The 26,739-nt window shown below is 42.6% G+C and overlaps 1 protein-coding gene across 1 annotated transcript; it reads left to right on the forward strand.

The window, feature by feature from the left end:
* The first annotated feature begins 685 nt into the window (after nt 1-685).
* elovl6 (ELOVL fatty acid elongase 6) lies at nt 686-25,456 on the forward strand. Its single transcript, XM_004086493.4, has 4 exons — nt 686-958; nt 21,943-22,074; nt 23,437-23,588; nt 23,995-25,456. The coding sequence occupies exons 1-4, from the start codon at nt 876-878 to the stop codon at nt 24,435-24,437; spliced, it is 810 nt and encodes a 269-aa protein (XP_004086541.1). The 5' UTR covers nt 686-875; the 3' UTR covers nt 24,438-25,456.
* The last annotated feature ends 1,283 nt before the right edge of the window (nt 25,457-26,739 follow it).

Genomic DNA, 26,739 nt, shown 5'->3' on the forward strand with positions numbered 1-26,739 from the left:
AGCGGGTAATTTTCTAATTCACTGTGAAGCTGAGAGCTTTCTTTGAGCCATTGCCCAGTATTGAGGTTTTGTTTTCTATTAGATGGATTTTGGCGAAATCTAGGAGGGGAGGATGTAGCCCATGTAATATTTGTTGTCTTAATTTAATCAAAATTTTGCCTTTTTTTATCTTTATTTTGTTATTTGTAGAAGAATGTTCTAAGCAGAGAGTTTTATTTTGATGGTTCGCTACTTCCTGTTCTTTCGCGGCATTCCCCTCAGTCTCCATGAAGACTGCTGAGTGGAGGTGTGTGTTGGAGTGAGACCAGAAATAAAACACGTGCTGTATTTTGTTTTTGTTGTTGTTGTTGCTTTAACACAGTAAAATCCCTCATCCTGGATGGCAATTCCTGTGTGAGACTCGTTATTAATCTGAAAACACAATGCAGAAGATCTTAGCCGGCGCTGCACGCACCCCACAGCAAAAGTGTGCCCCGGCTACACAACCATGAAAGCATGACAATGTCCAACAACAAATGAAGCAACTATAGAAAACATTATTTTTAAGGTCTGGCAATGATGTTCAAAAAACTACAAACAGTCACTGTTCGCAAGACTTGGTCTGATTTAACCCAAGAGCTTTTAATGGATGCTGGAGATCTGTTGTGGCGCTAGGACCCAGCGGCGACCTTCTTCAGGAAGAGGGCGTCGGCCCGGCAGCTGGTGGCGGAGGAGGAGAGCGCGAGGAGAGCTGCTCGCTCATAACAGCGGGGTCCTAAGAGGCGCGCGAGCGATGCGAGTGCTGGGCTGAGGGGGAGCAGAGCATCGAGAGACCGAGCGAGGGGAGCAGGCCGCGCACGCACACCTTCCAGAGCCGTCTGAAGCCGCGCAGCAGCATGTCGGTGTTGGCCCTGCATGAGTATGAGTTCGAGCGGCAGTTCAACGAGGAGGAAGCCATCCGGTGGATGCAGGAGAACTGGTGAGGCTTCACGTTCTGACCCCCTTCCCCCCCGCCACCGAGTCCGCCTCAGCGCGAGCTGGACACGAACCGAAGCCTATTTATTCCGGCGCAGATGCATCAGCTTTGCTCACCGGGATTAACCCTCTTTTATCCTGTTATATCAGCCGTCTGCTGTTCTCTGCGCGGGAACCACAAACGGGCCGTTTCCGCCGTGAAACCAGACCAGACACACGGTTCCGTCTGTCTGGATTGTCTATAAAGCCCGCCGGTTCTCCGCGCGTGGCTCCGCATCCTCCGGCAGCGCTCGTGCCCGCTGCCTTCATATCAGCCATAAACTAAGGTCACCCGGCTGCCTCATCCGCGTCGGGATGGGCTTTGAGCCTCTTTGTTCTGCCCGGGCGGGACTCCGTTTGTTGTGTTTAATCTTACCGATGGTCTCAGTTCGGTCGAACCTGAAGGCTGGTACCGCACAGGCGGTCACAGCATCCGTAATGTTCCGCAAACAGGCTAAAAGTTCACAGAAATGCGTGGCGGATTCACGCTTCAGATGGAAACATAAGCATTTTTTCCTGGGTGATGTCTGTCAGGCTCTGCTGCATTCTCGGTCCGTGCTTTGAAACTAACGCCGGGGACCGTCATCGTGGACCATCATGGCCGGGGGCTCGGACTTGGAGGAAAGCATAGCGAGCTACTGTTATAGTTAGCATTACTACAGTCACTGTGCGTCCATTTGAGTTTTGACTCTCATGATGCTCGGTTCAACTGAGCAGAACCGAACCGCCGGTCAGTTGAGAGAAACATGTCTGTGAGAGAGCAGGAGGATGGCCGCGGCGTGTGGGAGCTGTCCATGCCCTGGTACTGACAAACAGCCAATCACGTTCATCTTCTGATGTCTGCTGACACGGCGTCAGCCAATCAGGTTGCTGCTCATCTGCGCCGACATCCCAGAGCTTTTTCTGCGGTGAGGCTGACTGGGCCGGAGCACATGGCTGTGAGGCGGGGAGAGGCCCGCGTCCTTACCGGTGCCGAACCGCTCTCATGGCTCAGAAGAGATAAACCAAAGGGTAAAGGCGCGTGCAGTTTGATTTCAATATATATGATATTTTAAGGTCAGAGCAGTTTAATTTAAAGTTGCATTTAGTTAATCTTGAGTTGAAAATTGATCCTATGGTGTAATTTCTAAACCCTGATCACGTTTTTTTAATAATCTGATCTGGTACTGTTTGTGTTTTCAATGATGCTTAGTTTTTGGTTCATTTTTGATTATAATTTATAGCTGAAACTGAAAAGTCACAAATAATTAGACAAGTAGTCTCCCCAAAACATTCATGTCCATTCTTCAGAATCCTTGTTCTGAACAGCAGGAGCTGTGAGGCTGGAAAAGGATGCACAGAAGAGGAGCACTCCACCGAACAAATGTCCAGCTGCAGTTTGAGCTGATTTATGAAGTAGAAATTAGTGCTATTATGCAATGAATGACCTGGAGGGCGGCAGTTTAGCTCAGGCGGTAGAGCAGGTCGTCCAACAACTGAAGGGTTGGCGGATCTACCCCCCCCCCCCTCCCAGGGGATGGGCCAAAATGCAGAGAAGAATTTCCCCATTGTGGGATGAATAAAGTATAAATTATTATTATTAATTAATTAACCTAATTAGTCTATTTTTAATAAAACTTAAAAAAATTCTATAAAAGCCTCATTTTTAGGTATTTTATTTTAATTGGGTGACGTTGTAGCACAGAAAAGATCAAAACCCAACTAAAATATAGCTTTAGGAAGTGTTTTTATAACTGCAGATCCCCAACCTTTACTTTTACACCACCACCAATATCGAACAAATGGGGGGGCACCAAGAACAAAACATCAGGTCCAGAGTGCTCTAATTTAACACATCAAAACAATATGAACACGTTTTGAATAATCCAAAAAATATTGATACAAAATTAATACCACAATACACATGTTTACACCTTGTTCCACAAATTACTGCCCAATGGAATCAGCACTCCACTTACCCCATCAATTTATGATAACGAACACCTTGTCAGGCTTTATCCCTTACGTAATAGATGATAGTTGTTTTGGGTTAGTTCAGAAATCAGAAATCCTTTGTCATAGTTACACAAGAAGCTTGTGACAACAAAAATCCCGGTTCTCTCCAGCTGCTTTGGGCAATTTAAATAAAGTAATATACATATATATATATGGAATAAAGAGAAGAACAAGAGAAGAGTTTTTCGGAACTATTGATATGTACATACCTACTTACATGTATTGCACATACCGGTAATCGTTATTGCACTTTGTGGACTTCATTGCACATAATTGGTATACAGTTGTTACAGTTTATTTTTTTTATTTTGAAAGTTCATATTTTGTTTAGAAAGTTGACTGCTCTGGGGGGAAAAAACAGTGTAAGAACTACAAAGTCACACATTGACAATGTCACACCAGTGACACGGTACGTGCCGCCAACATGGACACCGTGACCTGCACGGTATGAAAGCGATGAAAGAGGCGTTTCAGCTGAGTTCACAGTTGAACCTCTGTTTTTATATTTGTTAACAAGACAATAATAATAGACTAAAAATGTGATCAATGCAATAAAAGAAACATGCTAATTTGTCTATAACTAGTTAATTGCGATGAACGCAATAATTTGACACCACTTTAGAAGTTATGCTGGGCGGGCCACAAGCTCCCATCTCCAAGCTCTCAGTAACGGGGAGGGGAAAGGAGGACAGAGTTGCTTCATGCCAGTTGTCCCATCTACAACTCAGAGGTGAATCTCTAATGTACTCCTGCCTCTCTGCAGAAACTATGTCTTAGACAACGACACAGGATCTTTTTATTTTTGCTAGAAATGGCAAAATTATAATTCGAAGACCACCCGGGGATGCTTTATAAATGGATTAAAAGATGACCAGAGTGGGTCTTTCAAGTCTGTTGGCGGGAATGTGGTTTGTTGAAGACATGTATCAGCAGATCTAAGTGTTGTTTCGAATGAATGTGTGGATTACGCCGTCTAGCAGCAGAAAAGTCAGAACTAACTACAGATGTTAATAAATTTGTGCACAAATCTAATCCTTCACATATGAGATAAAAAATGATTTGCATTAAAATCAACACCTTTCTACTGTAGTTTGTTCTGACTCTAAGACACACTTAAAATAAAATTTTCTTTAAAAAAAAATCGTGCAACTAATAAACTGGAGTGCCGTATGTATTTTTGTTGTCCTTATTGGCCTCTTTTCTTTGGTACATGACGCTCAGAAATCTGTCCAAATTCTTTGTATGACTGGTAAACCATGAAGTTGCACCACTTGATGGATTATTGAAACATTATGTGGTCAAGAGCCAGGTGGAGTGATCATAACAGTTTTAACATAATGAACTGAAAAAGAGAGAGCATTGTTTTGTATTTTATGTGTTACAACTAAATAATATTGAGTTATTGTGAATAAAGATTGACTTATCTGACTTTCTGCACAGGTTGCTTGTCCATCTCTCAGCATATCCGTTTAAGGGTCGCCACAGCAAAACCGCTTTGACTGATTCGCACAAGTGGTTTGGCAGAGTTTTTATGCCGGATGCCCTACCTGACACAATCCTGTATTTTATCTGAGCTGCAAAAGAGGCCAACACGAATAACAGTACAGTTCAATAGAGACACTTCCCATCAACGTTTCTGACCAGTCGCCTGCTGGCTCTTCGCCCCTCTAGGATTTCTGTGTGGTGTGGTCATATCTTCACATGGCTGATTTTAATTTGCTTGATGCGCTTTATAATCTGGTGTGGCTTACAGTCCAATAAATGCGGTATATATTTGTGGACTTTGATAACCCAAAGCTGGCCTTATCATGAACCAACATGAGAGCGGAGAGTTTTCCTCTGATGTTGAGGTGGTTTATCTGCAGACTAGGGTTCTTCTGCTTCTCCTCAGACTTCTGCTGCTTCAGTGGAGAAACATGGCGATGAGCATGTGTCCCTTCCTCATGGCGGAGGAAGGGACACATGCTGACTCTAGTGTCTCAGATTGTAGATAAAAACTTTGGGGACACTGTTTGAAATTCACCTCTTGATAAAGGAATTTTGAAATTGAATTTGTACTTTACATGTGTGCACACATCACAGACTGACATGGCTTTTTACTTCTGCATTTTAAACTTCTGTCATGAAACCTACTTGAATGACATAATGTTTGCCCTCATGGGAAAAAGGAAATATATTTGTATATAGGTGATAACAACAGAAACAAGGACAACAAGAGAAATGAAGGACAGTTAAGCTCCTCTGTGAAACTACAGACTTGGAGGTTTTGTCTAAACTACAAAGTTTGATCAACATTTGATGGACTTCTACAGACCATGTCCATGAACTGATACATCAGTGGGGATGACAAATACAGTTCTGCTGTAATTGGAATTTTATTTCAGCAGTTATCATTCATGGGCTCTGGTCAATGTTGGAACTAGGATTCCAAGTTTCAATTAATTACTGTGCTTGGTGGGCTCAGGTTTCTGGTACCTGATAAGTGAAGGAGGTTCCTGCCAGTATCCTGTTACTCTGTTCGCAGGAAGCCCAGCTCAGTTTCAAAGAGTCCAGAAAATTACAGAGAACTTTTCTTGGTTTCAGAAGATGTTTTAGGGTTGACACATCTGCAGCATCACAGTGAGACACCTGAACATGCTTGATGATACATGAGTAGAGTTGTTATAAATCACAGTGCTCCCTTGTTTAACGCAGGGGATCCATTTTAAAATTAACCTGCACTAGGTGAAATCTGGGAAGTCGGATTACAATTAACTGTAAATGAGAACTGGACAGAGTGAGTGTGTTGTCACCCATAGAAACTGACTTGCTTCCAGTTCCAATGAAATGAAGTCAATTCAGTTGCCATTTTCTTGGGGTGCGGACGTTGACATAGTGAAACCAGACGACATCAGAAGGCAGTGATTGGTACTCGTTGGACTGAGTCAGCATTTCTATGGGTACCACTCAGGAGTAGGCTTGACTGAAGACCACACCCCTACCTCTTAATGGTGGTAAACTCACTAAGTTCGAACCCTCATGGAACTATAAGTCCAGTATAATGAAAAGAGACGGCTGAAGAATTGTGAGGAAAACTGAGTGCATTCTGTTCAGGAGACATTGCATGGAGGAGAATGATTGACAAGGTCTCTACCCAATCAGGATGCAGAACATACTTTGCTATGTAAAAAAAAGCTCCATGAAAAACTGCAGGACCGCAAAAGGGGAACACTGCACTCTACAAAATGCAATTAGCAGAAACGGTCATGCAAAGAGGCGTACAGCTTTAAGAAGAAGAGGCTACATGTGTTACAGGAACCACCAGAAGACAATATCATCAAATACAGTATATCAAAAGGATCAGAAGCACGGCAGTGGCAGTGATGAAGTTCAGAAACTCAGAAGCTTAGCCAGAACTGTAGAAGCTGAACGTAGCTGACATTTCTTCGCCTGCAGAAACCAAGTGTGCACGCCATGTCCCTGGACATGGGAGGGCAGGGTGGGAGTAAGCTGGTGCTCTGTGTGTGTGGGGTTCTTGGTGATGGACCTGATTACCTTCAGAGATTTGAATCCTGGTCTCACCGGTGTCCTCATGTGTATTGGTCAAGTGATAGTCTAATCTAGAAAATTGGACCTCTGACCAACTGAATGGCAGTTAGCTGCTCAACCCACTGAGCTACAGCAGACCATCTAGCTGCCCATATTTGTGTTTCATGATGGATTTTGTGATGAGATAAGATAGATAAAGATACTTTATGGATCCCAGCTTTGGAAATTCGGTTGTTCCGTGTACAGGCTCAATGACAAACAATGAGTGACAAAAACAGGGAAGCACTCGGTCAGAAAACAACAAACATCAAATGAATTTATCTATGGCAAAAGGATGAAGAGTTATAAAGTCTTAATGGAGTGAGGTAATGCTAGAGGTTGGTGTGACAGTGAAGCTGGATTAGCCTCTTGGAAAAGGCGCTGTGCTGTCCGTCATGTACAGGATGGAGAGGATGACCCCATGCAGAACTATATTAGGCAGGGGAGCATCTAAATGCATTACTGCCGTCAAAGATTCATCTTGATGACGGTGCAGTTGAAGGTGAAGTATTTTTGCATGCTGCTGCCTCTGTACCAGTGGCAGCTGTTGGGGGAGGGGCCTGACCATGCTAAAGAACCTCAGGCTTCAAGCTGCCATTGTTCTCTTGACTATTAACGACCTGCTGAAGAACCGAGGTCTTCCTGAAGTGTTGTTGCTCACTTTCACGCTCCATCAGCCTGATGGAGACACGTTCACCTTCAGTGGCTTAAATTCGATTGTTTCCTGGGATTTTACATGTGTTGGGAGATGCTGCATGTGTGTGTTGGGAGATGCCACTGCGGTTGCTGGCTTGTCATGTCTGATCACCATTACTGTTGGATTTTGTGCTCTATTTACTTTTGTGCCAGTTTTCTTCAGCCTCAACTGCCTTCTCTCTGCTTCTGAAACCAACAAACCAAACGTTCCAGTTAAGTCTCCCTGCGACAGTAGAGAAAGGAACCAAAGTCGAAAATTGGCTTTTTTTTCCTCCAAATTATTTTTTGCACTCTGTGACTGGAAGGGGACATCCCACAAGCCCAAGCCATCATCTTACCTCCACCGTGCCCAGCTGCTTTTGCTGAGCTTGCTTTTTGCCAAACATTCTTCGGGAGGGGAGAATTGTCATGGTGCACGCCCCAGTAAGCTTTAGCTGGTAGATGATTGCCCTAGGAACTATATCCATTGTTTTATTTATTTTATATTTTTAGATTTTTTCAAGAATTTTGACAAAGTATTGATACATATCTAAACAAAATAGGATTTTAGAAGTTACACTAAACAAAATAAGTTTTTAGAAGTTACACTAAAGCAAATGATTAAACACTATCTAAAAACAACATTTGCAGTTTAAATTTAAACTAGATCAGTGTACTAATTACGAGCTGGTTAAAATGTCACGTTCTATGCGGGTCTCAATCGTGTGGCCAGATAAAAAAAGAAAAAACCTCTGGTCTCTGATACTGTTCAGTGGGCCGGACCAAACATGGAGGCGGGCCAGGTCCAGCCCGCGGGCCTTAGTTTGCCTACCCCTGTTGTAAGGTTATATGAAAAGTAATGGAAAATGTTGACTTATTGAATATCGACTCGTATCAAGCCTCTCTTCAATATGACTTTTCTTACACAAGCTTTGAACGTTTCCATTAACTTTCATTACCAATGAAGTTCCAAGTTACAAATGGATCTTTGATATTTTCAAGCTAACTCATTTAATTACCGGTAATGCTAATTTATTTAGCTAATTCTTCTACCCTCTTTTTGAATGTCCGATCACTCTCAGTGACTTTTCAAGTTTATTCAACGTTACACTGATCAACATTTCAGAAATCCAGTTTTAAGGAATGTTTATTTTTTGGAGGGAATCCTGATCGTCTTCTTTATTTTACTGCAGAATGGAAGACAAATTTCCTTGTAGATAATATCTTCTAACACAACTATTCACCTCATCTTGACATAAACAATGTTTCCAGAGCTTTCATCTCTTCATTTTATGACTCTTTCAAGATGTAACAAAGTCTTGTGGTTCAATAAAAACTCTCAGAGAACCTTTCACAGCATGCAGATCTACCAGTTTGTATATGGCACAACTCCCATTATAAAACTTGACTTGGTTTCTGTTGAAGAAGGATACCAAGTCATGCATGGATGCATTCAAACACATTTTTGCAGTCGATGTTATCAACTATGCCCCGCTTACAGAAAACCAAACAGTCATTATTTTCCTGCCAGACAACCTCACAGTTGGTGTGTACTGATAACCAATAAACCAGGAAGTCTTAAGTCTAACTAATAAATAGACTCAACAGAACTTTCACTTTACTTTATCTGGGCTAATTGGCCAATTTTGGCTTGCTGTAGGATTGCGTGGCGCAAACTGGTCAAGGTGTCGCTCCCACTCTATGGTTCATCTTTGCCCCTCAATGAGTGACATTAGAGATTTTCACTCAGTGATTACATGTCTATGGTGTATTGTGAGGGTGAATTCAGGAAGGAACTTGCTTTACAATAAATTCGGACCCGTACAAACCCACAGCTACTTTGAGCCAGACCAAGTGGATGCCGGTAAGCTGGTGCATTCTGAGATGTTTGCTCATCCAGTCCTTGTTTACACGCTTTCTACCTACTTCTACAGTTTGTCATTGTAACTAATGTAGTAATAAATTACAACTAATCGTTGACTCATGCCAACTGTACCATTCTGATCAACGACTGGCTAAGCTAGGGTTAGTCTGCAGAGCTACCACATCTGCATTTTGGAAAATACTAAAAATAAGGAAAAAAGTGATGCTTTAATATTGTTGGTACATTTCAGAGCCTTTGAAGTTTTTATTTGAGCTCCACAAAAAACAACTGAATTGAATGGATCAAAAAGCTTTGTTTTCTGTCTGATACAGCTCCAAAGTAAACAAACCATGAAGCTTATTTACATCACAATCTCGGAAGAGTCTTTTCGGTTTTAAACTGAGCTTTGATAGACACAGTAGAGTTTATTATGGTTCACGAAAATAGCACTCAATGAAAGTGAAGTGAAAAAACATATGCGGACAAATGTAACGGGTAGATGGGGGGTGACTTTCAGTGAATAAAAATTAGAAATCCTCTGACCATAGCAGATGTCCAACTGGCATACATTCATGGGGCTCAGTTATCACAGACACCTGATTTTTGACATGGCTTCTTATCTGTTGTGGCACATTTAAAAGCATATTTGCTTGGTTAAAGGCTTGCTGCCATCATCCTGTTATCCTCCCAAATGAGCAGTTTTTATTAACGATGCTGCAGTTTACCATGTTAACTGAGCCCTCTGGAGGATCACGCACCTTTCCTTTTCATGTAATTTAACTTTATATTTCACCAGTTAGGAATCCATGACAGAACCTCTTCTGTCATGTTCTGTTCCTCCCACACTTTGGCAAAGTAAACCTTTTTCCTCTGCCTCTTCCAAGCAGCACTGAACTGGATAAATGTGGCTCTACGTGTGCACATTTGCATATGTTTCCATGTCTGGCACAGTCACCCACACACTTACAGGTGAGACAAGCACCTGCTCACTGTCACAGGCAGATATATTCTCTGACTGCAAACAGGGTTACATAATGGTGAAATCTCTTGGCCACTTTAGACAAATCTGCGTTCCAGAGTAGGTCAGCCTGCAGCTTTATTCAACACTGTGGGTGTGGGAGAGCAAAGCCAGCAGAATCAATCCTCCTCTTATGTCATACATCTTTTTAAAACAAATATTTACACCATAACAACCAAGAGTCCCCGGTTAAAGTCCCACTTCAATCATCTTTTAATCTAAATGCTGTTTTTTTGCCAAAATCCAGAAACCTGTGTTGTTTTCTTGGACATACTGTAGTTTCTGCAGAGCAGCAGGAGTTCATCAGAAATTTACCTCAGAGTTGTCAGACGTGTGTGTTGGTGTAGAGTGAGCTTGCCTTCCTTCCCATCATCCATTTGTTTACATTCTCTCCCACTAGCTTACTTACCTCACAACCCCAACCTAATAGTATCAGTGCAACAGAAATGGTGAGCAATGTCAGAGCTATCCAGTTGTACAGTCTTGATCCAGATTCCAACTCAAGACGAGGAAAACAAAGACCAGGGTTCCTGCAGGATCTTAAAAAGTCTTAAAGTAGGCCTGGGCAAAAATCGATTGAATGGATTCATTCGTATTTTTTGTTCGGCGATTTAAAAATAACTAAATTGAGTTTTTGTGTAATGGCACATGTTTGGCCAGAGTTTCCGTAGCGTTAGTTTCACACAGCAGTATGGCAAGCGACAAACAACAACATCTTAGCACACACGAAACAGCAAGTGACAACATGGCTACCAGTGAGAGTGGGAAGTTTGTTTCCAAGAAAGGAATAAAATCATCCGTTGTTTGGAACTGGTATGGGTTTGCTGCCACAGACTAACACAGCTGGGACTTTGATTCAAAGACTGTGTTCATTTATTTATTATTCATCCCAGAAAGGGGGGTTACATTTGTCTTAAATTAAAGGTAAATTTGCTTTAAGTTTCTGCCGTTTTTACTTATTGCTTTCCTTAAGTGTGTGTGTGTGTGGGGGGGATTGGGATAAATCGGAAATCGAATAAAAAAAATTAAAATTCGAGAGTTTATTTTCCGGCAGTAACGCCCAGCCCTTAAAAGCCTTGAATTTCAAAGTTCGGGAAAAAAAGCTTTTAAAAAGGATTTTAAAAATGTTATCTTGGTCTCATAAATAGTGCAGTTTAAAACTTTTTCCGAATGGCTTTTCTGTTCTAAAGTTGTAGTTTTTTAACCAGCTTTGTTTTAGTAAGGCGCGTTATGCACTATCATAACAGATGCCAAAAAAAACAACAAAAGAAACACCCGCTTTAGCTAGTTGTGGCCAGGGCTAAAAGTAAGCCCGATGTGGCGGAGGTACGCACGGCTTTGTGTTTTGCCTTTGATGCTTTTACACCTATTCAAAAGCATCTGTGGGCTGATTTCGCTAAAATTGTCAACCTGGCAGCACTTCATCTTATAATCTTAGCATCTCTATGGTTTTTGGTGTCTCATCATCACCACCAAATATGACCAATGCTTCCCTAGACAAACATGCTGAGCATGCGCATGTTACAGCCAGGGTACATTTGATTTGTTGTGCAGGAACACTCAATTTATTCACAGTCAACTTATTAATTAAAAAGGTTATTGAAAAAAGAACAATGCAGGGAAGATTGTTCAGGAGGAAGATTGCAAGTGAGGATGAAGATGTGCTTCCACCAGCGTGACTCATAGATAAATATTTGGATACCCAACACTGCAGGTGAAGTTTTCCAGATACAAACAAGTAAACAAAAATCTGTGTTCTACTTCATTATTGACAAGTAATTGTTCTGAAATTCAGGGATTTAGTTTTTTTTTCTTCGATAGGGCTGGGAATTTGGCTTAGAAGTTGGTCTTTTTTATATTCAAGATCTTAAAAGGGTCTTTAAAAAAGTCTTAAATTTAACATGAAGAAACATGTAGGAACCCTGAAATATGTACATGATTTACATTATTTGTCAGCAAGTCGATATATTAAAATGGAGTGGAGGAGGGAGCTTGTGGACCTGTCGACTGTAGCACCTCCTACTTCACTGCTACAACTGCATTTTTTTGTCTGCTCCTGGTTCACAACCATTTGATTAAAGAAATACACAGAAATTTAGTGTTGAGCTTCATTTTCTTTATATATGCCCTACATAAGAAGAAAAATGCCACAAGAACATGTTAAAAACACAATTTTCATGGGAGTGGATCGTTAAACTTGTGTTAATTCGGATTTTCCACAGGTTATACAGTCATGTTGCTGTTATTTAGTTTCTGTATTGGTTTAGTTTGAGAACTGTCTGTTTGAAAAGCACGGGTAAGTGGAATTATCACAACTGTTCTGTTTGTAGATTTAAAGTTTCTCAAGTTAATCAAATATGAAGCCAGATTTCAGATAGACAGTAGTTTGTCACAATGAAACAACAACATTACAAACCAGTTACTCTGGTAAGATCTTCTTTTCTGATAACATAACAGGACACTGATCTGTCACAAAGGGCCTACTCACAGTGAACTATTCGTCCGAACATCACTGACTATGTCTGCACTCGCATACAGTGGTAGTATTTATCCCTTCTGTCAGCCTCAAGTCTCCTCTCAACTTGTGTAGATCGCCACAAATCAGTTAGAATGTTTTCATTTTGTTGAGGTATTATTGGTTGTTGCATTAAATCCTCAAGAATTCAGATCATCGTGAACTTTGAGTGCAGCTGTACGTTTTTTTGTGGATTTTTTTGCACAGCTCCTGCATTGTCTTGTTTGTCCAAATGTCCTGCTGACACTACGACTACAGGCTTTAGTTTTTATGTTTTGTGTTCTGGCTAGGGAGCCGGTTTAGCTCGTGCTGGTTTGCGGCGCCTTCCGTCCGTGAAACCAGGGTTCGACTCCGGGCTGCTCCCTGTTCCCTTCTCTACCTCTGCCGGTTCCAAGCCCGGTTTGAGAAGGTTGCGTCAGGAAGGGCATCCGGCGTAAAACATTGCCAAAATCTACCATGCGACTCGTTCGCTGTGGCGACCCCTGATGGGAGAAGCCGAAAGTGGAAGAAGAGTGTTCTGGCTATTTATAGGATTTGTAGAACCAGAAGTTGACATTAGAAGACTTTTATTAGTCCTGCAAGGGGAAAATTGCTTTGTTGGAACAGCCACAGAAATCTGGTGTTCTTTGTATTGTTTTGTACTCGCAGAAGAACAATACTGATCTCGGGTCCATGGTGCTGTACTGCGAGAACAAAGTACCAAAGTACTTTGGGGTCAAGTAAACTCTGACACGGAACAAATCGTGTGCAGTGATTTTGCCCCTGGGAACTCCATAAACACACAAATGTGACCAATGCTTTCCCAAAGTTTGGACCCACTGGGACTGAGCATCTCTCTTTAACATAGCCAACATGTACAGTTTGACTGCTGTTTCTACCTGGACTCATCCGAAGCTCAGCTTGGGTCAGGTCAGTTCCTGGACTGGAGACCTCTTTAGAATAACAGGTGCTGTACATTTTTGATACTACTTCTAAGGGTTCCCATGTGGTGGTCCTGGGTCTGGGTCAATGCGGGGGTTGGTCCAGGAAAGGCATCCGCTGTAAAACGGAGGCGGAATCACATGGGGATGATTGGACCCCTGAATGGAGTAGCCAGAAAGCTAAACACTGACATTTTCAGTTCATTAGAGATGATGCTGCTCGGTTTCTATTCAGCAAAGGTTCCCAAACATGAGGTCTCTGCTGGTTCTCGAGTTGGCCCCTTCCCCATCCCCACAGGAGCTCTGACTCTGTATTTTTCATTTGTGCTTCCTCGGGCTTAGAGAAAACAGCAAATTCAGACTAACTGCCACAGTTCTGCAAGAGTGTGAGGATAGTTGTGCAAACGCTGCACTGGTGGTTTGTGTATGTACATGGAAGCTGCCCCAGAGAGATGTGTGTGTGTGTGTGTGTGTGTGTGTGTGTGTGTGTGTGTGTGTGTGTGTGTGTGTGTGTGTGTGTGTGTGTGTGTGTGTGTGTGTGTGTGTGTGTGTGTGTGTGTGTGTGTGTGTGGCTTTACTCTGAGCAGAAGGCCACAGTGGACAAAGATGTGCTTTGTGGCAAAGGCAGGAGTCGGAAGAATGAAGACAGTTGGTGCTGTTCACCACTCCTCTTGTTTTTCTTTCCTTCTTGTGATAAAACTAGTTGGTTTTTACCTCCTTCCCTCCAAAATTAAGATAACTCTCAGTCAGACTGTGATGTGGTCTTGGTGTTGTCTCCCAGAGATTCACTATGTTGTCTTTTCTGAGTGCTGTCTAAATTATTGAGATTATAAAGGTTTCCAACACTGCGTTCTTCTGGACGTCCGTCATCTGGACATCATTCCAGAGGAGGATGTCCTTGCTCTCCCAACCATCTGGATCAGGCAGGTCATAGATCTGCTGCTCGTTCCTCCCTCGTGGGCTCAGAGATTACTGGTGACCTAGTCACATCCAGGCTCAACAGGTGGATGAAGGTTTGAACTTCTTTGAACACAACTGAACAAATGTAGATAAATGCAATAAGAAAAAGTTTTAATCACAACAATTTAATAAAATTGAGCTCATATTACAAACATTATCTTTTTTACATTTATTATTTTACATTTTTTTTGTTCAGAATTATTTTTATATTTATTTTCACTATGAGAGTTAAAGTGAAAGAGCGTTTGTGAAAATAATTTTTCTAGTTATTTGAGAAGGAATTCTTCCATATTCAACAGAATGAAGCGCTTTTTAAAAAGTTCAACTCGTATGAATCCTGCTTTTCTTAACCAGGTGGAGGTTTCTGCTGGAATGCTGTGCAGCAGCGTTCCAGCAGGGAAAGCTTGGCTGTCATTGCATTCCTGTTGTTTCTTTTTTAACCTCTGACCTCTGTGTGCTTTTACCATGTCATGAGCCGCAGACACTTCTGTGGAGGGTCATATGCATCTGAACTGAAAGAATGTCTTCTTTGCATCAGGCATTTTTTTAGAGCCTGAAATGGAAACATAAATCCAGATTGATTGATGGAGTCCGAGTCTGAACACACGCACTTTAGTGACTTTACGAGGGATGGAAAAAGCCTGTGGTTCTGATACAATACTTGTATTTAGTCTGATATGGGTCGGTACTGAATGACACATGGGCTGTGACTGAGCCATGGTCCAGTAGTTGGTATCTCTGTGACCGATGGCACATGGTTGGTTTTAGACTAGTTTATTGGCTCTGCCTCAGATTCTTGTCAGACTCTGCTAGTTGGTCATATTTTTGTTTCCGGTCTCAGACAGTGAACACCTACAAAGCCTCAGCCGTGGCTTCTATAAGGCGTGATGGAGTTTCAGCAGAAAACCTGCATGATGGTGCAGTATTTGTCACTTGCTGATTAAGAGAGCAGGAAGAGAAATGAAGCTCCGACCGCTGATCTGGAGATTTCTTCCTGGATGCATCATTTATTCTGGGAGCCACATGAACCATATCTGATTTAGGAACTGAAACATAGCTGGAAGTTGAACTCTTTTGACTTTCTGTAGTTAATACATGAGGCAGGGCTGATCGATAAAACTATAATTACAAAAATATTTTTATTTGAAAGGTTTCCGAAAATCACTCTCGCTAGTTGAGGTGTGGTTGGGAATGTTTGGACAGGAGTAGCCCTTTGCTGATATCCCATAAAATCTTTGTTTACACTCTCTCCCGCTAGCTTACAGCCCCTAACAACCCCAACCATAATTGGTATAGCAACATTACAGATGCAACAAAAATGGCGATCAATATCAGAGCTACCTAGCGGTACAGTTTAAGACCAGATTCCAGCTCAGACGAGGAAAACAAAGACATTCATGGATCTATTTGTTTGGAGGTGGAAGCATCAGAATGGAGCAGAGCAGAGAGACTGTTGTTCACCGATATCTACACAAATCTGAGCTTTTTCAAACAGCATGTTTTTATTTGGTCTGATTTGACAGTGGCTAAAAAGGAAAGTGACCATGGGAAACTGCTGAGCTAAATGCAATGTGGTCGAGAAATTGGGTGCACAAACAAGAAAAAAAGAAAAGTTATGCGCACCGCTGCAGAAATGTAGTCTAGAGCCCTGGGATCACAAAGACTTTTATTTCTTAATGATCAAAAAACACATTTGAATGAAATGTAAAGTTATCTGTACTAATGATAAATATCATTGCGATGTGATGGAGCAGCTCTATAAGCTTATCAGCTCGCAGGTCTGGAATAATAAGTCAGTCTTTGACCTAAACTTGCTGGATTTCTCATTTCTAAGAAGGGACAACAGCAGCACTTCCTCTTCCCACAGCAGCTCTGGCTGTGTCTTTTTATGCTTCTTCATTTCAGAAGGACAATTAATCATCTGGACTAGAGGTAAGATCGGGCCTAAAAAATCCAGCCGGACCCGACACAGGCCCGCGGGCATTAAAGCCCAACCCGGTCCAAACCCGACCAATTAACTTGATTTGCAGGCCCGAGCCCGAAGCAAACCCGAAATTTCAATTTTTCCCAAAGTATTTTTGGCAGAAAAAAACGCCAGATTTCATAAGGTTAAAATATCTACATATTTTTATGATCATGATAAATGCATTTGCACAACAAAATAATGCTGGAACACAGAATGAGAGGCCAGACAAAGAGAGTGAAAGAGAGATCTTGATGCGCACTCGCTTCATTATGCAGAGAAATTCTGCAGCCGCGGTGCGTGTTTGCCTTTTCAGTTCCCCTGTCTTAAGTTTATCCTTGACTTCTTGCTGCTCCATATCGGGGATACCTAAAAAAATAGATGCTGACTTGCGGAGGGAAAATTACATTCCCGACAGGTGCGCAAAGCGTGCCCTGGCTCTGCCTCTGCGCTTGTTTAGTAGTAGTTATATAGCAATGAATTACCTTACAGTGCCTTCTCTGTTTTAACCAAATTATTTATTTATAACAGGTATTCCTTAGTTTAGTATCCACACATCGTTTTAGTATACATTTTATAAACATATATTTATTTAAAAACTCAGCGAGAGAAAAGCCCGGCCCGACCCGACCAGAACGTAATGATTGTCATTTTAGTCCCCGACCCGAATTTCGAGCCGGGTCGGGTTCTGACTCGGGCTCGGGCTTAAGATCTTACCTCTACTCTGGACATAACGGAGGGCTGATCATGTAATCCTTGTGACTCCATGGTGATAAGCTGAAGGTGTTAGTATTGTTTTTTTTACATGAGGCATTAATCCATTTCTTCCCATCATTTGTACATGATTTTCAAAATAAATGCATCCAGACTCTTTGGAGGAAACATAAATGTTTAGGGATACAGGACTCATCATGGAATCACGCTGACCTCTGACCTTGGCTCCTCCCTGAAGAGGAATTCTGAGCTTGTTCATCCTCTGCAGCCCCCCCACAGCCACTCCGGAGTATGTAGGCCACTGTGTTGTGAGTTCCTCTGCCCCCTCCCCTGTGTGGGGGAGAAAACTGTGATGTCATCCTGCAGTCCACCCTTTTGTCATTCTGTGGCAGCAGCTCGGCTGACTTTGAACAGCCGTTTTGTCCTTTTGTTCAGCGCAGAAGCAGAGATAAGAGCATCCTTCCGCCTGAAAAACACAACGCCCTGTTTCCTTTGACAGAGCTGCTGAGTCACGCCACAAACAGCCTCCTGTCTTCACTGCAGCAGCCTGTCAGTGTGGAGCGATTGAGAGGAGGCTTCTCTGAGCTTTTTAGAACTGACATGCTTCTGCTTTGGTCCCAGAGCTGAAGGCAGATGGTTATGGGCATGGCTATTGTGCAGCAACATTCGGACCCTGAATTCTAGATTAGTCATCTGGCTTTGAGTGATGCTCAGAACACTGATGTTCAGCTGCACACACGGGTCTAAAGCAGAGCTGCCCAACCCCTGGTCCTGGAGATCTACCACCCATGCTGAACTTAGTGCTGCTGATTAGCTGCGTCGTGTGTGTTTAGACAATCAAAATAAGTAGAGCAGACCTGAGTCAGTAAATCAACTAAAAGCAGCTCGAAGAGTTCATCTGCTGGGCAGAAGGCATGTGCACTCATAGGGCCCTAGGGGTGCTTGAGCACCTGCCCTTTTAGCCCTGTTACAAAAAGTGCCCTAGTGCCCTCTGGCCTCTTTTTTGGTATTAATATTCATACATTTCTGTTAGAGATACAAGAAAAAATGTGGCTACAAAATATCCCAAAATTCTATCAAACCCATTTTTCTTGTAATACGGGGGTTCTGCACTGCTGCTTCTGTCTTTGCGGCTGCACTCGGACTCAGAGCTGCCAGAGAGAGAGCTAAGGACGTTGAGAGAAGCTGCTGACCCATGGAGACCTGAAGAGATGTGACAAAGAAGCAGCTTGAATCTGAGAGTTCTGGTCTAACTAGTCGCAGTCCACTGGTTTAACGAGCTTAAATGCTATATATTTGAGAAAAATGCTCTATATAAGTCAAGACGTCACTTTTGACTCTAGCCAGATCATGTAGGAACAGGAAGTTGGATATTGAGTTGAAAATAAATCTGGATTTATGGCGAGTTCAAAGCTTCCTCACTACGTGTCTGACACTACAGTAAATTAATATGTCAATATTTCCTGATTAGAATCGTCTTCTTTTTACTCTGTATCATTCAGTTTTTACAATATTTTAGAATTAAATTCTTTCCAATCAGAACAAAATCCTGTGTTAAGAGGATATGACACAGAAGAGAATCCGAGCTTAGAACCAGAGTCAAATTGGATCCAGCCATCAGGGAACTGGAAGTTTAGGAGACCAAATGCAGGAAACTGGGCTTGGAGGCAGAAACACAAACATTTAATAAATAAACCTAAACAGGACAATCTATTATGTACTAGTAGTTTGTTTTTTTAATTTTACTTACTTTCCATATCAATTCAATTTTATGTATTCACAACAACAGTCGTCTCAATGGGCTTCGTACCGGTAGATCGCTAAAAGACCAAATAAAAAAGTGTTTTTGCTGCCCTTTTCTGACTCTGGGCCCCTGCCTCTCTAAAATCCTGTGCACGGCCCTGCTGGGCAAAGACATCAAACCAGCTTGAACATGGTGGGCAGCCCCCACACACACCCCTCCACCCCCTCTGCTGAGAGAAGGTTTTTTCTGTTTGGACAAAGACATATTCTTTGACTCCTTCTCCAACCATGTCTCCTATCTGTGCAGCATCTGTTCTTTGTTGAAGTCAGAACATCAAGCAGCTAAATTCTTCTATCAGCAGCTTGAACTGAAAAATCCGTGACATTTTTTCTAGACCAGGGGTGTCAAACTCATTATGGTTCGGGGGCCACATTCAACCCGTCTGATCTCAAGTGGGCCGGAACAGTAACGTAAAGGCAAAATTACAGCTTTATTCTTGTTTTTTTACCCAATTGGAAAACATGCCTCAACCAACATGGTAGCCTGATTATTTCTTATTACACATTCATTCACAGAGGCCAATGGATCTTAAAAAAAAAATTAATTTCACTTTAAAAAATATTGGTTTATTCAATTTTATACAGCCTGAATATTTTAAATCTGACACTGAAGCAATCCTGATAATAAATTCAAGAGGGGCTACAGAAAAAAATGAAACATCTTCCTAAAATGTAAACGTCCAAACGATGACAAAATGACACTAAATTAAACTTGCAAACATTTGTGAACATGAGAGTTTGGAGTTAACCTCCTTTCTCTCCTGAAACTTCACAAGACCGTCAATATCAGGATTCAAATCCTGTGCAGAAACACATTTACTGTCATTCAAGTGTGCAAAACACAATGAAATGTCCATTATTATTATTATTATTCATTATTATAAGAATCTTTTCCTGGTTTCTGCCTGAATTTTGTGGCAACACCTGCCTTCTTCCTGACCTTTTGATGGAGCGCCATCAGTGACCAAAATTACTTCATGTGACCAGTTCACTCCAACATTGTCCAGCACAGTAACTAGAGAGCTGACTAAGTCATCAGTTGCTGTTGTGTCCATCAACTCCAGAAACTCCACTGTGACGGTCTCTGCAACACCTTTAATAAATATGCACAGCTGTACATATCTGTGATGTTGGTGCTTTCATCAATAGTGACTGAAAATACAATAAATGACTAGATTCCTTCATATGGCTGCCCATGTTTCCTCAGAGATGTTGGATCTGATCGTAATTCTTGACAGACTCATGTTTAAGGTCGACTCCTTTTTGGGGCACAAGACTTCTGCCGCCTTCAGCATTTTTCAATAAGTTCACCATCAGAAAATGGATTGGATGTTTGCTCCAACTTGTTTGCAATAAGGTAGCTAGCTTTCACTGCTCCATGACTGACGTCATGGCTGCAGTAAATCCAGACAGTTGGTTATTTATCGATCCAGCTAATAGTTGCTAAATCTTTTTTTTTCTTAACTGCAAATGGTGAAACTTTTTTTTGTGGAGAGTCTCATAGTGGTGCTGAATGTTATGTTCTTGGAGAACCTGTTAAAGACATACCAAGCTTGCAGGTTTGCATTCAGCTCCGTGAACAAATAAAACGCTTTCCATTTTCCTGGAAAGCTCAGGACTTCACTTCAACCTTTTTTTTCTTTTTGACAACATTTTTGGTCATTAGTGTCACTACTGATCATCCTTCAGTGGTGAGGCTCACAGGGAACCAAACTACTGCCTACCCAGACACAGAGCTGTTAGGTTTCGTTTTTGGCACATGCAGAGATATGTTGTTTCACCTGTTAAGCTTTTCCTTTGCTCCCCCTAGTGGCGGAATTGCGCATTTTGGTTATTTCTTTAAATAACCATAACTCGCCACAGGAATGGACTAGAAACTTGCTTTCTTTTTTAGACATCCTTATGATTTTTATTCTTCATGTGTGGGCCAGACTAAACCACCTGGCGGGCCGGATACGGCCCGTGGGCCGTATGTTTGACACCCCTGTTCTAGAGGAACATTCTAGACGAACAGAATGCTGAACAGACTTGTCCTTATGGAAAGCTAATCTTCCCGGACTCTAGTCCCTGTAACATTTTTCCCTTCAGTTCTGATCCCTCAAATCCATCACAATAAAAAAAAGAGGATTTCAATGTTTGGTGCATTTAGTGAAGAGTATTATGGAGGTGGTGTCCTGGAGAGCTGGGGGGGTCGGGTCTCTAACCTAATGGAGCTTCCTGTCTGCCGGGCAGCACTACAGGTGTCTCTTGAAAAAATCACGGATGTTTTTGGATTTAAAGCTGGTCTCAAATGGATTCTGTTCTCATTGTGGATCCGGTCTGTGTGGGACAGAAACAGACTGAACCGGGTGTCCTAACCTGACAGGATCCAGGCAAAAACCCCAATAAATAGAGAATATCTGTTATAGATAATAGCCAATATGTTTTCAAAAATCAACATTTCAGAAACAGGAAAAATGCAACATCGTTCATTCTTACATGGAGTCATGACTTCATTTAAATGATGAAGATCAGGCTAAAGCTAGAGGGATCAAAGGTCAAAGGAACAGCCAAAAACAGTCTCAGTCCAAAGACAGCCGGCGGCTCTGAGGACTGGACTGAACGGAAGAGAAGAGCGGTAAATTCTAGAGGCAGCAGAGCCCACAGATGCTGCATTTGTGGTTAGCTCAGAGTGGCTCTGGTCTCCTCAGCAGTCTGTCTGTCAGGTCAAAACGCTTTACCCAGAATGCTCTCTGCTAAGGGAGGAGCAGTGAAGGACTCAGGTCTACAGCAGAACCTGGTCCAGACTCAGTTTGCAGTTATTATAGGAGCATTTCTGGAAGAGGAACATTCAGCTTTAAAAAATTAAAAGCCTCTTTTTGTTATTCCAGGCGTGGAGTTCAGAGTGATTCACATGTTCCTGTTTGACTGCTGTGGACGTGACAGTGGATCCCTAATGTCTCCTCTCTGTTACAGGAAGAAGTCCTTTCTGTTCTCTGCTCTCTATGCCGCCTGCATCCTGGGGGGGCGCCATGTCATGAAACAAAGGGAGAAGTTTGAGCTGAGGAAACCGCTGGTGTTGTGGTCGCTCACCCTGGCAGTTTTCAGGTAAAATGGGATTTAAACTGGGATTAGAGCGCAGAGTCTGAAGAGTCGAGCTCAAAAAACGTCGCTATAATTACAAACATGTCGTGTCGTTTTGGGAGTATTTGGAGGAATTTGTGGGGATTTAACCAAGAATGAATCCAAATCAAAGAACCAGATGACATGTAAGCATGTTTAACATGAAAAAAGAAGCTAACTCTAGAAAAGATTGCAGGATTTTTCATAGAATCAGAAACGGAGACGTGTAAAACCAAGAGAGACTATAAATGTAGCTAAGCAACACAAAGACAGGCCCGCCAAACGGGGAGAAGCCTGCCAGTCAGCACGTTTTTAGCAGTGACTGGTGAATGGCAAAGCGCCTGACTGTCATTCTGGAGACCAGAGCGATGAGAACTGGAGGGTTGAATTTGTGGAGAAAGGTAGATGTGATAAACTGAATAAAAAAAACAACCCTTTCTTTTAGAATCTTAATGTGCAAATCAGCTTTTGTTAATTTGTCCTTGTAACAGTTGGTCCAAATACCAGTTTACGGGCCTTTTTAGAAAATTAGTTCTAAAGAATTGTGGATGTAAAGTGTGTTTTATTTATTGTTTTTCCAAACCCTGAAAAACTGAAGATGTATCTGGAGACGCCTAAATAACATACGACATTAGACGTAATGTACATTTTCAACCGTTTATGTGAATCAGCTGTTTCTGATGCAGCCAAAAAAGGCTTTTCTCATCAGCTGTGCACCACTTTACTAACCTAAAGTGTTGCATAATGGCGCAAAGTTGCGCTTCACTGCGGCAGAATTAGCTGATTTCTGTTGATTGACTTCACTACTGTACTACTACAGTAGTACTACAGTACTACGCACAAGGCTGCTTTTCTGCGCTTCACAATCCGCTGGAACTACATTAGCTGTGCAAAGGGTTGAAGAGTTAAGGTAGACAAACAATGTCAACACTGCAGCTAAAGCTTCTGTGTTAAAGGGTTATTCAGAGAAGCTGCATTCAGTGACTCAGCCCCTCCCACATCCCAAAGCAACAGCAACACAGACAGCTGAAGCAAACTATCCTAAGTTTGAAACGTCTTTGTACGAATGCATAACTACTGATTGTATTGTTTTGTGCATTATTCTTGCTTTGTTTTAAACAAATCAAATCAAAACTTCTTTTGATTTGTCACATTAGTCACACATTTTTCCAGGTGTTGATTTGGATAGTTGACAAATGTGTTAGGGTGAGTGTTTGTCTAAGAAATGGATAAGCTGTCAAACCACAGGGTTGTAAACAGGAAGTGTCCTCAGCTGCACTGTCACACGTGACCTGAGGGGAGGAGCTGAAGCCACTCCCTAATCCTCTGACGTCTCTGTGAATGCAGCATCTTTGGTGCCATACGGACCGGGAGCTACATGATGCTCATCCTGATGACCAAAGGGCTCAAACAGTCGGTTTGTGACCAGAGCTTCTACAACGGACCCGTCAGCAAGTTCTGGGCGTACGCCTTTGTTCTGAGTAAAGCGCCTGAGCTGGGTAAGATCGCACAGCTGATAGTCAAACAGATAAAAGGATGAAGGAGCAGCAGAGACTGCTCTGATCTGCTCCACCTCAGCAGAAGTTCAAACCTTCCTTTACTCAGTGATCAAGTAATATTATTGAGTTTATTATGGGATGAAGTGATTTAAAGCTAACAAAGACAAATGAAATAACTGCATATCTGACCCACTGTTTTGTCTTTAGCCTTTATATCATCATAACTACAAAAAATGAGGATTTTTTTTATCACTTATTGTTACTTTGGCTGAAAGACCACAGGAACTGCATGATGACTGCGTTTGCATTCGTCATGCTCCTGACTCTGGACTTGTCTTTGGTTTTATCTGGTTCAAGTTCTCATTGCCGTCTGGTGGCTTTTCCTCCTGATCTCGTCTGCCTGCAGGTGACACGCTCTTCATCGTTCTGAGGAAGCAGAAGCTCATCTTCCTCCACTGGTACCACCACATCACCGTGCTGCTCTACTCCTGGTACTCTTACAAAGACATGGTGGCTGGCGGCGGATGGTTCATGACCATGAACTACCTGGTGCACGCCGTCATGTACTCGTACTACGCCCTGCGGGCCGCCGGATTCAAGGTGTCACGCAAGTTTGCCATGTTCATCACGTTGACCCAGATCACCCAGATGCTTATGGGCTGCGTGGTCAACTACCTGGTGTACTCGTGGATGCAGCAGGGCCAGGAGTGTCCGTCCCACATGCAGAACATTGTGTGGTCCTCCCTCATGTACCTCAGCTACTTTGTGCTCTTCGTCCAGTTCTTCTTTGAAGCCTATGTGGGAAAGTCAAAGTCGTCCGCCGCCAGCGGCAGCAAGAAGAGCGAGTAGAAGCCGACCAAAGTCACAGCGGTCAGGCGGGTGCTTGAAAATGGAAGACGAAAATCAAAGACGAACAGGCTGTGGAGCCAGAGGATGTGGGGGTTGGGGGGTGGGGGTTGTGCTTGAGCACAATAACTAATGTGCAGATGTAAAAGAAAAAGAGGAAGTCACTGAGGAGGGGAAGGCAGCACCATGATCAAAGCCATCAAAGCTTTGCCCCCCTCTCTGATTCAACTTAGATTTAGTTCTTTATGAAACCTAACATGTAAAAAGAATGGGATCAAATCCTTCACATCTGCCAGAAGCTACTTTATTTATTAATTTCCAAAATAGTAGGTACGTATGAAGGTGGATGTGTGACCTTTGACAGGTCCCGGTCTCTGCCTGTCTGCGCTTGTTTAGTTTGGGCGGGAGCAGTTTGGGTGGATGTGAGCTGACGGGCGGGTGGCAGGGCAGGGTGTGATTTTTCTCAGGCTATTTGTATCAATAACATGCATATCAAGACAAAGTAGACTTGTCTAACATCTGAGCTTATCGGAGGTGTGAGCGACGGAATGAAGTCGGGCGGACGGACTGACGGACGAGCGCGCTGCGCCTGAGTGTGACGGAAACACGCCGCCCAGCTTGTCTTGACCGCATTCGAGGTACGAGCTGCCACTGGTTCCCAAACTCTTCTGTGTCTTAAAGGGAAAACAGGTCGTCGGGCCCTGAAGGATTAAATGAAGGACAAATATTTTTATGTTTAGCAAAGGAGAATAAAAATCAAACAAAAAAATTGTCAAAATCTGCTGTATTGAGAAAAATCGGATGTACCTGTAATGGTGTCTTGTGCTTTTTGTGCATTTCTACTGTATCAATGTCAGAAAACAACAGAGAACCTGGGTGTATGCAGACGAGCAGAGATGTGACATGCCTGTGGTGTTCTTCTGCTGCCATCCTGTCATTACAATGCATAATCGGTCTCTTGGTGCTGAAGGTCAAAAACACAAATAAATGGTGTACAGCCATGCTGGCAGTGTTTGGAGTGAGCATGTGTCCCCGTCCGTCCCTTTGTCTCATCTGACCAAATGATTGAAGGGACTGAGCTCCACGCCATGAAGGGAGGTGGGGCCGCGCTACATCTGAGCTGCCTCACACCTGAGTCAACGAAAGTAGGGCTGAGTGCACGTCGCTCTCAGGTGACCTGCTCTAGTCTCTGCTCTTTCTTTGAACGTTCATACCTGCAGAGTTAGCTGCACGTTAGGCATGCCTGACCTACATCTGGAAATGACACGGCTGAGACATGAGAATCAGCTGCCAATCTCTGATACACTCAAAGTTTATTTTATTTCATACACCTAATAGGGGTGTAACGGTACACTAAAATGTCAATTCGATTCGATTTAGAATTTCATAGGTCTCGGTTCGTTTTTTTTTTTGGTACAAAAAGGCAGAATTTTTTTTCTTGCAAAATGTATTTATTGGTTTTATATAAGAATAAATAAAATAAGACAAGTATTAACTGTCTGGAACCAAAAACTTTGGATACTTAACACTGGCCTAAAAAAAAATTAACTTGAACATTTTTTTGCTTGTAGACCCGATTTTTACAGTCGGGTGATGTCATTTAAGTATGTTAGCAGATGTGTTACCTGTGGCATACATACTATCTTCGTGTAACAATGTCGACACACAGCATTCGACTTATCCAATTGTCTTTCCCCTTCATGCTGACAACAAAGCCACAGTGTTCCCACACAGGAGGGAGATGGGGGGTGGGGGTCCTCCAGCTCTGTCCTCGCGTCTGCATTAGCCATGCTGATACTGTTGACATGCTCACTGTCACCTCCGTCAGCTAATAGCTGTTGAACCTTTACTGCCATGACGTTTCTGACCGTGGTCGGAAAACGCAGTGGAGGTCTCCTCCAGGGCCGAAGGCCGATCTCCCTTCGGGGTTCACTTCCCCGCTCATAGCCTCCAGAGCGGGTTAATAAAAGAACCAGTCTCTGTTCTTCTGGAGGAAACTTTTTTTTATTACTGTTCCGGCGAACTGAGCAACACACTTGCGAAGAACAACAGACAACATAGTGTCTCGGCAGAAACTCACGGTTAACTTTAGTTCCACCTCGGCGCAAAGTTAATACATTTGGGGGGGGGGGGTACCCAGAAAACCGAAACGGCATAAAAGTGAACCGAACCGAAATTGCCGAAACGGTTCTGTACAACTACGTGTACCGTTACACCCCCAATACTCAAGTATAGATGGACAGTATGTTTATCAAGTACAGTATGCTTTAGAAGAGGGACCTGCAACCTTAACACTAAAAGAGCC

The sequence above is a fragment of the Oryzias latipes genome, chromosome 10 (assembly GCF_002234675.1).
Source record: "Oryzias latipes chromosome 10, ASM223467v1".
Taxonomy (NCBI): Eukaryota; Metazoa; Chordata; class Actinopteri; order Beloniformes; family Adrianichthyidae; genus Oryzias; species Oryzias latipes.

Excerpts from the sequence above, each read along its gene's own strand:
- elovl6 (XM_004086493.4), top strand. The coding sequence starts at position 876 with ATGTCGGTGTTGGCCCTGCATGAGTATGAGTTCGAGCGGCAGTTCAAC. Across the intron at positions 959-21,942 it reads CGGTGGATGCAGGAGAACTG|GAAGAAGTCCTTTCTGTTCT; the intron begins GTGAGGCTTCAC and ends TCTCTGTTACAG. Across the intron at positions 22,075-23,436 it reads CTCACCCTGGCAGTTTTCAG|CATCTTTGGTGCCATACGGA; the intron begins GTAAAATGGGAT and ends CTGTGAATGCAG.